This window comes from Mesoplodon mirus (genome assembly GCF_964341445.2).
Source record: "Mesoplodon mirus genome assembly, chromosome: 4".
NCBI lineage: Eukaryota > Metazoa > Chordata > Mammalia > Artiodactyla > Ziphiidae > Mesoplodon > Mesoplodon mirus.
In genome coordinates this window covers 32,416,431-32,430,666 of record NC_138979.1, presented here as the reverse complement: position 1 = coordinate 32,430,666, position 14,236 = coordinate 32,416,431, and the positions used below count along the sequence as shown (strand labels likewise).

Below are 14,236 nucleotides of genomic sequence, written 5' to 3'. Positions count from 1 at the left end.
TCAACCACTGCACCACCAGGGAAGCCCAAGTTTGCTTTTTAATATACATTTCGAACACAGTTTTTAGAGAGTAAATAAATGCTTTGATTTCTTTATTCAAACAAAGAAAATAGGTATTATTGTTTTGTGAAATCAGGTAAGATTTTCTCCAGAAACTACAATTGGGTCTTTTAAACTCAATGACCTGGAATTTGGCTGAAAAGTGTGAAGAACTTGTTTCTTCCTGAATAAACTCCGGACAGCTCAGCTGGAGTCACAGCTTCTCAAACGTGAGCGCTGGGCCTCACCCCGAGCTTCTCAATCTGTAGGTCTGGAGAAGAGCATAGGGATGGCATTTCCAACAAGTTTTTAGGTGCAGCTGCTGCTGCTGCAGGTCCCAGAGCACACAGAAATGAGAGGCTTGAGATAACCGCAGGGGACTGCCTGTATTGGAGGCTCGGCCACGGCCCTACTTGAGAAATACTTCAGGAAGCATTGTTATAGTTCTAGGTTGTTTGTGCTTTCCTTGCATTTTAGGCCACAGTTGCAAACTTTTGGTGACCGTTTATCATAGCCACTAAGAGATAAATGTGCCCTTTTGTATTTATTTAATCTTTGCATAATTTTGTTACACTGCATTCAATGGAATTCTTTTCACCTGTAATCTTTGGTTAAGAGTATTCATACCAACTCACAGAATGTGTTCAAAAGTTGTTTGAAGAAAATCACAACATGGTTTTATATTTTTGTCTGTTAATCACTGCATGGATCAGATCAGATGCCTTTAACTGAGAATAAACAGGAGGGAAGAAAGTCCCCTCTTTTGTCGGTGTCCTTCCAGGCCCCTGCAAGGCCTATTTCTCCTTTTCCACAATGAGCCCGAGGTTGACTGTTTCCCATCTTAGCAGTCTCATTGATCCTGGTCAAAATAGCCCCAGCCTGATCAATCGTTAAGGCCTCCAGAATATGGATTCTCGTGGTCCTCGGAAACACTGACTAGGGAATGGGACCTGCCGCTTGTAGGTGTTGGAGAATCAAAGGAGAGCTCATGTAAAGCATCTAGTACAGAGCCCAGCATAGCCCAAGTGCTCATAAGAGCTAGACATTATTACAACAAGAAAGCTTCACTATGACGCACCCTGTGAAAAACTGAATTCAAATCTAATGTGGAGGGAACACTTCTCAACTCATTCTGTGAGGCCGGCATTACTCTAATACCGAAATCAGACAAAGACATTATGAGGAAAGAACACTGCAGACCCATATTGCTCATGATCATAGATGCAAAATATTATAAAATCGAATCCAGAAATATATAAAAAGGATAATACATCACGACCAAGTGGAATTTATCCTAGGAATGCAAGGTTGGTTCAACATTGAAAATTAATCAAATATGTTTTACTATATTTTCTTACAATATTAAGTAAGAAGAACCAATGATCCTATCAATGGATGCCAATCTGATGTGACTGGCTTCTCTCCACCCCCTGGCCCCTGTTCTCAATCGGGAGCAGGCTGGAATTCTCTCCTTCCCCTGGGGCTCAGGGTGGGGCAGGAAGAGCTAGAAAATGACTGCCTTCTAATCATTCACCCCTCACTCTATGATCCACTGGGCACATAAGAGTATAAGCTTCACTGTCTTAACCTCTGTGCTTTTTGTGAGCACAAAGAACAGCTGAAATTTTTTTTTCATTAACTGTATAGCAACCCTGCACAGCCCTTTGCGTGACTGAATGTTTTGGACTACACTCACCACGATAAGATGGTGTTTTGTGGGGCCTGCTTGGTGCCAGGCTCTCTGTAAGCACTTAGCCTACGTAATTTCCAATCCTCAGAGACGCCCCATGAGGCTGGCACCAGAGATCAGAGAGGTGACGGGGTGTGCTCAGGGTTTGGGTGGGCTGTGATTTTAACCCAGTTCTGTTTTATGTGAAGGCCTGTGCTTCCCCCCTGCTGCCCCGTTAAATAATGGGCTGGAATCTTCACCGACCCCCATCCTCCTTACCCCCATGCCTGCTCATCACAGCCCAGGTCTCAGCACGTGCTCCTGCCTACGCCTGCACTGTCGAGAACTTTCGATTGTATGTGAGCCCAGCCTTCCCTCTTACCGTGTAGGTGCTGTGGAGGCGGGATCCGGGACATGAACCGTCCAGGTCTCCCTGCCTCAGACCACAGCACAGAGTCTGTATGTGTCACAGGTCAAGGGTGGAGGCTGCCAGCCCACTCACTAGAAGGCATTTCTGCACATAGCTTTCCCCTGGATTTACATTTAGGCTGAAATGTATAGCCACATTAGATACCTGATGCTAATTTGGTGATTTCATTTGCTGGAGCTCTTTAAAAGATGTCCTTAAGGGCTTCCCTGGTGGCGCAGTGGTTGAGAGTCCACCTGCCGATGCAGGGGACACGGGTTCGTGCCCCAGTCCGGGAAGATCCCACATGCGGCAGAGCGGCTGGGCCCGTGAGCCATGGCCGCTGAGCCTGCGTGTCTGGAAAAAAATTGGCATATAAAAAAGAAGTCCTTGAGAAGAGAGAGGCCTCTCTCCAGGTTGGCAGATTCACGGAGGATGCTGCAGAGCTGGGCAGGGGGTTAATTGTGTGCTTTTCGAATGCTGCGGGGGGAATCTTTGAAGTAAACATGTGCACCAGGTTTCGTTTACCCGAAGCAATGAGCATATACTCTTGGGCTATTTCCCTTTAATAAAAACCATGCCCAGCAACGTGTGCTGGGAACCACAGGCATTGCCCCGTGATGAGAGGCATCCCGCCTGGGAGACAGATGGTTCCTATCTTGATGCCCACTCTGATTGATTGGCAGTGGTTGCCTGGAGTCCTGGGTCGAGAAGAATGATGAGGCTCAGTGGGGGCGTGTGCTGCCATCAATTCATCTTGTCTGCATGGGCTGGGGAGTGAGGAGGGACAGGCACAGGGTGAGGCTGGAGTGAAGAGGCCTGGTTTTGCCCTCCACGGGCCAAGCCCTGTGTACCTAGGACCAGCCTTGGGCAAGTCACACTCCTTTCTGGGCTCAAGAAGGGAGCCAGGCAAAATGAGCACTTGCCAAAGCAGACAAGTCACTTCCTCTCCCTAGAATTCTTCCCACCCTACTGTCATTCCTGTTTTCCTTATGACAGCTGTCTCCTACTCTTTTTTCATGTCTTTCCTTGGATGTCCCTGACCACCCCCATGCCCCTTGTCACCGTTGGCTTATGTTCCCTGGTTGTGTGCTTCCAGGGCCCCCATGCTGCCCCTTTTGTAGCATTCATTGCACTTAAATAATGATTTCTTCTGTGTATAGATTCCCTGCTGGACTATAAGTGTGCAGGGCCATAGAATATAGTTGCCCCGGCTGTGCACTGCACAATTCAGGGACAACATTCACATAGACTAGGAATCAGCAAACTTCTTCTGTCAAGGGTCAGATAGTAAATATTTTAGGCCTTGTGGGCCAGAGGGTCTCTGTCAAAACTAGGTGGTCTTAGGCAATCCTAAATGAATGGGTGTTGCTGTGTTCCAATAAACCTTGACTTATGGACACTAAAATGTGAATTTCATCTAATTTTTACTTATCATAAAATATTCTTTTGATTTTTTTTCAACCATTTAAAATTATAAAAAATCATTCTAAGCTTACAGGCTGTACAAAAACAGAAAGTGAGCCAGCATTCTGGATGGCAAGATTCTGTGTCGTAAAGATGTCATTTCACCCAAAACATGCTATAAACTCAATATAATTCCAATCGAAGTGCAGCCTAGCAGAGTGATTTTAATGTTCAACTGAAGGAGTAAAATGCATGTAAATAGATAATAATGTTCTGAAAAAAACAATGAAAGAAACATTTCCTACATTAATTAAAATGTATTATAGGCTTATAAATATATTAAAAGTAATGAAAACAGCATGAGAACTATTGCCAGAATAGGCCAATAGTCCATCAAAATAAAATACAAAGTCCAGAAACAGACTTAGGCATGTATGAGAATTTAGTAACAAAAAAGGCAGCCTAGCAAAGCAGTGAAAGCAGCAGGAGTATTTGATAAATAAAATGGAGCAACTGACTAAACAAACTGAGAGAAAGATTACGTTTATATCCTTTACTCACGTCCTACACCAAAGTAAACTCTAGTTAAGTATTTATGTGTAAAAATGAAATAGTAAAATAAAATATAGGTGAGTGTGTATGCAGTCTAAGAGTGGGAAAAGACATGATGCCTGAAGCAAGAAAACAGAAAGAAAATCTCATAGGGCAAAATGGAAAAACTTCAAAAAACACCAAACACACAATCAGTGGGCAAATAGCTGAGCAAAAAAAATATCTGCAACGTATATGTTAAGATTATACGCTTAGGGCTTCTCTGGTGGCGCAGTGGTTGAGAGTCCGCCTGCCGATGCAGGGGACGCGGGTTCGTGCCCCGGTCCGGGAAGATCCCACATGCCGCGGAGTGGCTGGGCCCTTGAGCCATGGCCGCTGAGCCAGCGTGTCCGGAGCCTGTGCTCCACAACGGGAGAGGCCACAACAGTGAGAGGCCCGCGTACCGCAAAAAAAAAAAAAAAAAAAAAAAAAAAAATTATACGCTCAATATGGAGAGTTATTTTAAATTAATAAAAGTGAAAATAGTAAACGGACATGACTTGGCAATTCCCAAAAGAAGAAATTCAAATGGCCAATACAAAGGAAAAATGTTCAACCAACCCACTCAATGATTTTGTAAAGCAAATCAAATCAAAATGAGATCATTTTTTTTCTTATCAGATAGGTAACAATGGTAGTTTCTGAGTAGTAGGATGACAAGTGAAATCCTCACAGTTTATAGTACTTTAAAAACGGAGGCTTCATCTACTATATTTTTATAGTCCCAGCTTATGATATTCCTAATGTGCTACCCTACAAGTCCATGCCGTGAATCCTGCACAGTGCATCCTGCAGCCGTCTGTGGGAGCTGCCCGGGAATGGGGCCCTGAGACTTGCTGTGGCGGTGCTCGGGGTCATCCAGAGCCTCCCAGTTCCCCAGGAGCCCCTGAAAGTCCTCCTACCTCCACCCTCCCCCACATCAGGGCCCACGTGCTCCCTTCTGTGCACTTTCACACACCCCTGGACTGGTCTCTTCTGAATTTTTCTAAGGGTCTTCCCATGTGGACGACTAAAGTTCTTCACATTGGTACAGTACATGTTTATCTATTCAGTAACTAGTTCAGGGGCCACAGACAGGAAGAAACCAGCCCTGTCAAGGGTGAATCTGTCACAGACTTGTTACCTGAAAACTGCAAATGACTTCAGCCATCAGGCGGGGCCCCTAGTCCAGAAATCACGGAGTCATCACACCTGGGGGGGCCTGTTCTTTTGGGACTTTAGGGAGATGACAGTTAATTCACGGTAATGAGAGGACCCACTCTCAGGAATGAGAACTCGGAGTGTTTCTGCTACTTGGATACTTGTTAAAGGCCCTAGCGGTTCCAGCCCTTCTGCACATCCTGCGGGTGTGATGGAGTTACAGGCCCTGCTCTTCAGCCGTAGGTGCTGTGTTCTGTTCTGACTCCCCACCACCACCTCTCACCTCCCTCACCCCTTTCTCTCTTGCAGCCCTCCCTTCTTTTCTTTTTCACACCCGTTTTCTCCCCACCCACCCTGCTTTCTCTGCAGAGTGGGGTGCTCAGGGCATTTCAAACTCCTCTGGGGTCAGGGAGCCCCGTGCCTCCCAAGCCGACCGTGAACATGAGGTCCCAGGCCCCCATTGGCCTCCTGTGCCTCACAACTCAGGGGCGTCTCTGCGCCCACCCAGTGCCTTCCACTCCCTGCCCTTGTCCTGAGAATGTGAGACCCCAGGATGGGGGTTTGCCTTCAGGACACAGACTCCTGGGAGAGGGGACAGCACCCAGTGACAGAGCCAGTGGGGACTTGAGGGGGCCAGGGAAGCCGGCAGCCGGCTGCACGGGCATTTGACTGCATGCTTAGAAAAACCGTGCTTAATTTGAGGCTCTGCTGTCACCATCCTGACATTCTTAATCATTTGTTAACAAGGGGCCGGCATGTTTGTTTTGCGTTAGGCCCCATAGACTGTAGGGTCCATCCGATCACTGATGGGGTTTCTCGTAAGGTCTCACCTGAGAAGGTTTGCTGCTATAGTCCCACGGGCAGTGACAGCCCCTGCCCTCTCCCCTGGGGCCCCTCAGCTCTACTGAACTTGGGGGGAGGGGACACCTGGAAGGAGAGGAACTCCTAGCCGGAGCTTACCCTGTGCTTTCTCTTCCAGCGAGACCATCATGTTTTTGCACCAGATCTTTTACCAAGGCCTGAAGGCCCGCATCTCCAGCTGGCCCACTCTGGTCCTCGGTGAGTAGCAGCCCTGGCAGAGGTCTCCTGCCCCTCCGCCCCCATCCCCACCTGAGAAGTCCCTGTGCAGGGGCCACACCTCCTGGCTGGTGGCACTTTTGTCCTTCCCGAATGTGACAGAGTGGCCCCTTAAAAACTCACAGAATCCCCCAGAGGGAGCAGAAGAGGAAAGAGAAGTTGGCAAAAGCTACACTTCTCGGAGGAAGTGATATATTTTTAGTTTCTTATCTGCTTTTCCCTTTTAAAAATAATATATAGGTATCCATTTGAGAAAATCTGAGAATCCAGAAAAGTAGGAAACATTTAAAAATATCAACGTTTCTGCTTCCCAAAGATAACTACTGTAAACACTTCGATGTGTTTCCTTCCAATTTTTTTTCCTATGCATAGATCTTGGGGTTGTTTTTTTTTCCATTTTACATAACTGCAAACATACTGAATATAGAATTTGAATCTTGCTGTGGGTTTTTCTTTTTTTTTACTTAACATAATTGCATAAGTGTTTTCTCAAGCTGAAAGTATGCTTTTTGATGGCTGTATAATGTTCCAGTGCCCCGTGAATCTGCCACCATCTATGTAGCCATCTCCCTTCGTCGACTCTTAAAGTTGTTCTACCTTTTTGCTACTAAAAATAATCATCCCTGCATGTGAAGTTGTCTCCATATTAGAGAGCATTCCCCTGAGACAGGTGTCCAGAAGTAGAATTACTGAAACAATGGGGATGGACTCCCCGCTGTGTACACATTGTCACATGGCTCTCCAAGCCCTCACTCCTGTGAGTGATGTACAGGAGTGCGTCCCACATCCCGCCCCTCCCACACTGGGTCCCATCTTCCTTTCACTTAATTCAATAGGAAAAGGTGAATGTTGGTGTCACTTCCACTATGGGGTCGAGGGAACAGGCTCAGGGAGGTGAAAGGACAGCTGAGGGTGAAAAGGCTCCTCTGCCCACGGGCCAGGAGACTTCCAGGGGGAGTGGCACCATTTTGTTTTTCTCCAAGGTCAAAATAAGAAGCAGCCCTAGAAAGACAAAGGCTGCACTTTCTGTAGTCATACAGCTGAAGAGGTTGTCCACTGGGTAGTTGGATACCCTACATGAGAGCTCCCACTTAGAGTTTGTTCCAAGGAAAGCTTGTCTTTCTTTTTTTTTTATTTTATTGAAGTATGGTTGATTTACAATGTTGTGTTAATTTCCACTGTATAGCAAAGTGATTCAGTTATACATATATATACATTCTTTTTTTTAATATTCTTTTCCATTATGGTTTATCATAGGATACTGAATATAGTTCTCTGTGCTATACAGTAGGACCTTGTTGTTTATCCGTTCTATATACAAAAGCTTACATCAGCTGACCCCAACCTCCCCTTCATCCCTCCCCCACCTCCCCTCCCCCTTGGCAACCAGAATTCTGTTCTCTATGTCTGTGAGTCTGTTTCTGTTTCGTAGCTAAGTTCATTTGTGTCGTGTTTTAGATTCCACATATCAGTGACACCATACGATATTTGTCTACTCTTTCTGAGTTACTTCACTTTGTGTGATCATTTCTAGTTGCATTGTCTTTCTTTTTAATGGGGTTGGTAAGCAGAGGTTTTAGAGGGTCCGTCCCATCCCATCAAGTGTTGAAAGGCAGGTTTGGGCTTTGGGGAGCTAGAAGGACAGGATGTTAGATACCCAGGAGGTTGAGACAGACGGGGGGTTGAGCAGGGGGTCCACCTCACTGAGCCAGGGGCTGCAGAGCTGGGGAGGCCTGGAAGGACAGGGACAGAGGGACAAAGGGGACAACAGGTGAAGGGACAGAGACTCCGGAAAGCATATCATGGGGCGGAAAGCGCTGGAATGGGGGAGTTGGAAAACCTGGTTCCAGGCCAGCTCCTGACTCACCTCGTGACCTCTGACAGGTCACAGTCACAGGTGGGACACTCTGGGAGGGGGGGCCCCTGGGGACCCCTCAGCATAACAGCCTGGCAGAGCCAGGGCACTGGGGGGAGTGGACTACAAAGCATTTACAACTGGGGCCTCAGCCAACCCCAGGGAAGCTCGGGAACTGAGGTGGCCCTTCAGGGACATCCCCTATCGAGCCAGGGGCCGGCCTTCACACCCAGACCTGGACCTGTCACTGGGTTCCAGCTTGTGCAAGGCAGCTTCCTTCAGCTGAGAGCAGTTCCCAGCAAGGGAGAACCCAGCCGAGAGCCACCCACACTGGTGGCAGCTGGGGAACAAGTGCCTGGGTCCAGAAGGGGTTCCGGGGGGCACACCGCAGCACCCTCTATACCTCCTTTCTCTGACCTCCAGTACACAGGTGTCAGACTAGACAGGGCTTTATCTGAAAAACCTGTGAATCTGCTGTGGTCTCAATGCCTGGGGCCACCCTGTCTGGCCTAGGAGAGGGCAGTGGTGCCAGAGTCATCTCCGAAGGCAGGGGTCTCTCTGGGATGGGGCTTTGAGCTGCGCCCCGACCTCCCCGGGTGGGGCTCGGGGAGCCGAGGGCGCCCCCGCTGCCCGCTGAGTCCCGCCTCCTTCCAGCCGACCTGTTCGACATCCTGCTGCCCATGCTCAACATCTACCAGGAGTTCGTCCGCAACCACCAGTACAGCCTGCAGATCCTGGCGCACTGCAAGCAGAACCGCGACTTCGACAAGCTGCTGAAGCACTATGAGGCCAAGCCCGACTGCGAGGAGAGGACGCTGGAGACCTTCCTCACCTACCCCATGTTCCAGGTGTGCCCTCCCCTTCTGCCAGGGCGCATGCGCCAGGAGGGCTGCGGCTGACTGGGGGCCAGGGCGCGGAGTGCCGAGGGCCACGGCCGTGCAAACCCCCGGTGGCCCGGAGAACGAACAGGGTTAGGACCCTCCGCCGACCCTGGCTGGTGGAGGCCGTGCAGGAAGTGAGGGGCAGCTCCTGGTCCTGAGTCTGTCTCCAGGTCCTGCCTTCTGCAGGGCAGAACCTCAAGCTCTGGGCTCTCGTCCCAGACAAGACCCTGGAAGAGCCTCCAAGTTAAGAGAGTCTGGGATCAGAAGTGCAGTGGGTGTCGTTCCTCAGCCCCGCTCATGGGGGTCCTCGGAGCTGAGAGCCCCCTTCTCTGCCCACCCTGCCCCCCTTCCATCTGTCTGCCCTGCTCCGTCTCTCTCTTGCTTCATCACTGTCTCTCTCTCTCCCTGCCTCTGTCTCTCTGGCCCTCTGGCCCTGTCCCCGCCTCTCCCCACTGCAGATCCCCCGGTACATCCTGACGCTGCACGAGCTCCTGGCCCACACCCCTCACGAGCACGTGGAGCGCAACAGCCTGGACTACGCCAAGTCCAAACTGGAGGAGCTGTCCAGGTGAGCCCCGCTGGGGTCCCACACCGGTCGGCAGGCCCAGGCTGAGGGTGCCCCCACCCGGGGTTTGCTGAACCCCAGATGGGAAAAGCTCATGCTCCGGTTAGGATTCCGAGGTGAGGGCACCCACAGCTCATCCCACCTGGAAGCCGGCTCCCCAGGAGCAGTCTGAGGGCTTTACAGCTCCAGCCCAGGTGGGCACCCAGTGAGATGGGATGGAGGGTACGCCATCCCTGGCACAGATGGGGTCCGAGGAAGGGCCCTGGGCACTTAGTGGGCCCATCTCCCAGGTCAGGGATCTGCCCAGGATTCGCAGGCACTCTCTGCCCGTTTCCTCGGTTCTCCAGTGTCCATGTGTCAAAACCGGTGGCTTTAGGAGCCCCAGGGGGGTCCTGGGTGTTGGGCTTTCATGTGCCTCAGGCTCCGTTCAGCAGCAGGCAGTGTCCGTGGGTGGACAGGCCATGGTTGGGCCACCGTCAGAGGCCACAGCCCCCCTAGTCAAGGCCCTCCCCGTCCTCCCTCACTCCCCGAAGCCCAAGGAACTTCCTCGCTGCACGGGCAGGAGCCGAAGGACTGGAGGGAGGCACTGCCACAGCCCAGGCAACAGGGGACACGGCCACACCAGGGGGTGGCTGTGGAGGTGAGGACTCTGGAGTTCTCTGAAGGTGGAACCTCCAAGAGTTTCTGATGGATGAGAGGTGAGGAGAGAGAGAGAAAATGAGAGTCGAGGGTGATTCCAGAGTTTTCTGCCGAGCAGCCAGAAGGATGCATTGCTGTTGTGCAAGATGGAGAAGGCGCCAGAGGGGCAGGTTTGGAGGGGGGAGTCTTCCTCGCCACGTTGGAGTTTTACTTGGGGGTGTCTTGGACCTGAGAAGGACAACAGCGGTGGAAATAACAAAAAGGGAGTCGGTATTTGAGTCTGGAGTTCAGGGAGCCAAGATATACCAGATCGTCAGCTCGGAGATGGTATTTAGAGTCACAAGGCTGGTGAGATCACCAAGGGAGTGAGTTTAGGCAGGAATGAGGTATGAACCAAGGGCTGAGCCTGGGGCCTCCACCGGTGCAGGCCAAGAGGTGAGGGGGGGGGCCTTGTGGTCAGAGATAGGCGGCCAGGAGCTGCAAAGGAGGATGGGTCTGCAGGGTGTGGGGTTCAGCCCTCAGCCCTACCCGGGGCCCTGCCGACCACTCAGAGCCCTAAAAGGCTGCCCAAGTCCAACGAGTGGCAGGCGGTGAGGCCATGGCTCCCGGCTGGACAGAGGGAGGACCAGGCTGGACCAGGGCAGGGCACAGGCCCCAGAGCGGAGGATTAGGGAGGAGATGTAATCAGGGCGTGATTGCAGACAAACAAAACCATCATGGGGCGTGGACCCCGATTCTCTCATGCCCCAGGGAGCCAGATCCTGCGTACTCCTCCCCAAACAGAAGACTTGGGACCCCCTTGAGGCTGTGAGTTCCTCGACACCGCGGGATGCCCTGTCCCAGTGCAGGCAGGTGTGCAGGCAGCACCCCAATCCCCTCCCCCCGCACCCCGGGTCCTGGGTGTGCAGCCTGCTTTTCTTCTGTCCCCCATCACCTGCACCTAGCCCTGAACCCAGCCTGAGCGGCACAGAAAAGCGTTTTCCCATCACGTGACAACAGCCCTTTCTTCCTCCTGGCGCCCTCCCCTGGGGCCTGAGGAAAGCTCCAGCCCTGACAGGAAGCCAGCAACCAAGCCCTCCCTGGCAGTGCTCAGAACCCTGCACCCCTCTCCCCTCGGGACTGGATGTCTCCTACCTCTGGCCTTTGTCCCACTTTGTCTCCAGAACCCCTAACTCCTGGGCTCACTGATAACCCAGCTCCTCACTTCCGGTTCCCCCAGGAGCCTCAGGCCCCAGAACCCCAGGCTACCTTCCTGGAGCCCCGCCCAGCACCCCAAGATGCGTGTGCAGTGGCGGGCCCTCCAGCACAAATCCCAGCCTGGGGCCACTGACCCTGAGCAGCTGAAGTTTATCCATGTCTAACAGCAAAACTAGTTTTGCTACCTTGGAATCACCCCCTTATTTTTTAGCAAATCTAGCCTCAGCAAAGTCCCCACCCTCATCAAGAGAAAGGGTCCTGATTGCCTTGGACTACTTCCAAAAATGAATCCCTATCCATGGAACTGCAGATGCCCTGAAAGGTGCCTCCCTGTCCCATGTCTTTTCCAGAAAAAGGCTAAGGCCTGGGCTTCTGAGAAGAGCATCGCTGGGGCCCGGGTGGGAGGAGGGGCATGTGGGTGGAAAACCGAGGCTCCTAAGGCAGAGACCCCATCTCGATGCCCCAGTCTGATACCCAGAAGAAATTACGAGTTACAGTATATCACCTATTTTTTTTTTTACAATACCATTTTTGCAGCCCTGATAATGGCAATGATCACCACCCTTTATTCCAGCACCTGTCATGTGCTAGGCATGAGGTCAGCCCATGAAATGCATTATTTTCCATCCTCACCCCAGCAGTCTACAGATGGGGAAAGTAAGGATTAGAAGGGTTGAGTAATTTGTTCAACATCGTGTTGATTCCACTAATCACAGCTCCAGCTCCACCGGTGTCTCTCATTGTTGGGGGGTTTAAACTGGATAATGACTGTGAGAGAACTCTGTAAGCCACACACACATTAATCAGCTCTCTTAGTGGTCTGAATTGTGGAATTTCATGCATCAGCAGACAAATAGGAGGCTTTGTGCTTTCCTTAGAGTAGGTGGGGTACTTTTTCCAGACCCCCTCCAAAAAAAAATAATAATAATGGTTCACTACTTTCCTAAGACTCCTGGAGACCTATCCTGGGTCTTAGCAAAGTTGGCAGTTCACACCTACCTTTTCCCACCAACGCTCTGTAAAAACAAAAACAAAAACAAAAACAGTTAAACAGTGCCACCTCCTGGAGAGGAGGGGTGTTGCAGCAGTCAGAACAAGGACAAAAAGTTGTCTGTATTCTCAGACGAAGGGACAAGCCGTGTCCTGCTTACTTCCCGGTCGTGCCAGAGCCTATAGAAGTAAACTGAAGTCAGGCTTCCCCTGAGCCAGCTGGATTGCCAGGTGCTCCAAAAATAAGCCATTCCAGAACCCAAACATTAAGGAAACAACCCTAGAAAGAGTGTGCAGGGGGAAGAAACAGCAAGTACAAATTGCCCTGAGGCAGGAATGAGCTTGGTTTGTACTCTGGATGGAAATAAGGCCAATGGTGGGATGAGGGGCAGGGTTCGGAACGAAGGATGTCCCCTCGACTCCCATCTTCCTCCAGTTCTGCTGTCTCTCTTCCATGTGGTTCAGACTTTTGTTTGTTTGTTTGTTTTGCGGTACGCGGGCCTCTCACTGTTGTGGCCTCTCCCGTTGCGGAGCACAGGCTCCGGACACGCAGGCTCAGTGGCCATGGCTCACGGGCCCAGCCGCTCCGCAGCACGTGGGATCTTCCCGGACCGGGGCACGAACCCGTGTCCCCTGCATCGGCAGGCGGACTCTCAACCACTGCGCCACCAGGGAAGCCCCAGACTTTTTTTTTTTTAAGTTTATTTCAGCTTCACAATCATTATTGGTAATCATGTGCCAATTTTTTTTAAGTTTTTATTTTATTTATTTATTTATTTGGTTGGGTCTTAGTTGCAGCACACATGTGGGATCTAGTTTCCCGACCAGGGATCGAACCCGGGACCCCCTGCATTGGGAGCGTGGAGTCTTAACCACTGCGCCACCAGGGAAGTCCCCGGTTCAGACTTTTTAAAATCAGACAGACCTGCTTCTCAGCCTCCTTGGGCTGTCAGAGGATAAAATGAGAGCACGCCTGTAAAGTGCACACACACAGCGGGCACTCAAGAGATGCACGCTCTCCCCCCTTTCATGACAACAGGTTCCACCGGAGAATCCAGGCTTTCTTCCGAGGTCTAGCCAGAGACCCAGCATTCCCTCCACCCTGGGAGGTGGGGGCAGCCTGTCTCTGATTGTCTTTTCCTGTCCGCACAGGATAATGCACGATGAAGTCAGTGAAACAGAGAACATCCGGAAAAACCTGGCCATTGAGCGCATGATCATTGAAGGCTGTGAAATCCTCCTGGACACCAGCCAGACCTTTGTGAGACAAGGTATGGCCTGTGCGCCCTGCCTCTCCCACCCCCCGCCAGGTTGGCCCCAGCAGCGAGAGGCATGCGGCACTCCACTCAGGACACCACCAGTTGGTTGGGCTGCTGCGTGCCAAAACCTGCAAGCGTGATTGCAGAGTATTCCGGGCCTGCCGGGGGAATGCGACAGCTACATGTAGATGTCGGTATCTATAGATATCGATGCTGGTATTATTGGTTTTCACAGTTTCCTTCTCTCCAGATGTAAACATAATTCTTCCCAGATGGTCTTGGTTTGTCTATTGTACATCATAGTAAACATTGACATGTCCTTTTGGGGAGAGAGTAGGGGGCGGAGGATGAGGACAGATTCCAGCTGGCCCCATGAATCACAAGCATTTTCAGGGTCCGAGATGGAGTTGGCGTGGGTCAGTCCCTCTGTCCTTTGCTCAGCATCCTTCGCCTCTTGGGGGAAGCCATGGTCCCAGTGGTCCTGGGTAGGGTTCCCTTCACCCTTAGGCCTCAGCTGACCT

General features: G+C 51.0%; 1 protein-coding gene across 3 annotated transcripts in view; it reads left to right on the top strand.

Moving 5' to 3' along the window:
- Window positions 1–14,236, top strand: part of RASGRF1 (Ras protein specific guanine nucleotide releasing factor 1) — a 105,782-nt gene that overhangs the window by 39,115 nt on the left and 52,431 nt on the right. For all 3 annotated transcript variants that reach the window (XM_082616825.1, XM_082616827.1, XM_082616826.1), the window contains exons 6-9: window positions 6,232–6,311; window positions 8,839–9,032; window positions 9,524–9,633; window positions 13,609–13,727. In XM_082616825.1, the coding sequence (XP_082472951.1) occupies window positions 6,232–6,311; window positions 8,839–9,032; window positions 9,524–9,633; window positions 13,609–13,727 (503 nt within the window). The remainder of the gene's footprint in view (window positions 1–6,231; window positions 6,312–8,838; window positions 9,033–9,523; window positions 9,634–13,608; window positions 13,728–14,236) is intronic.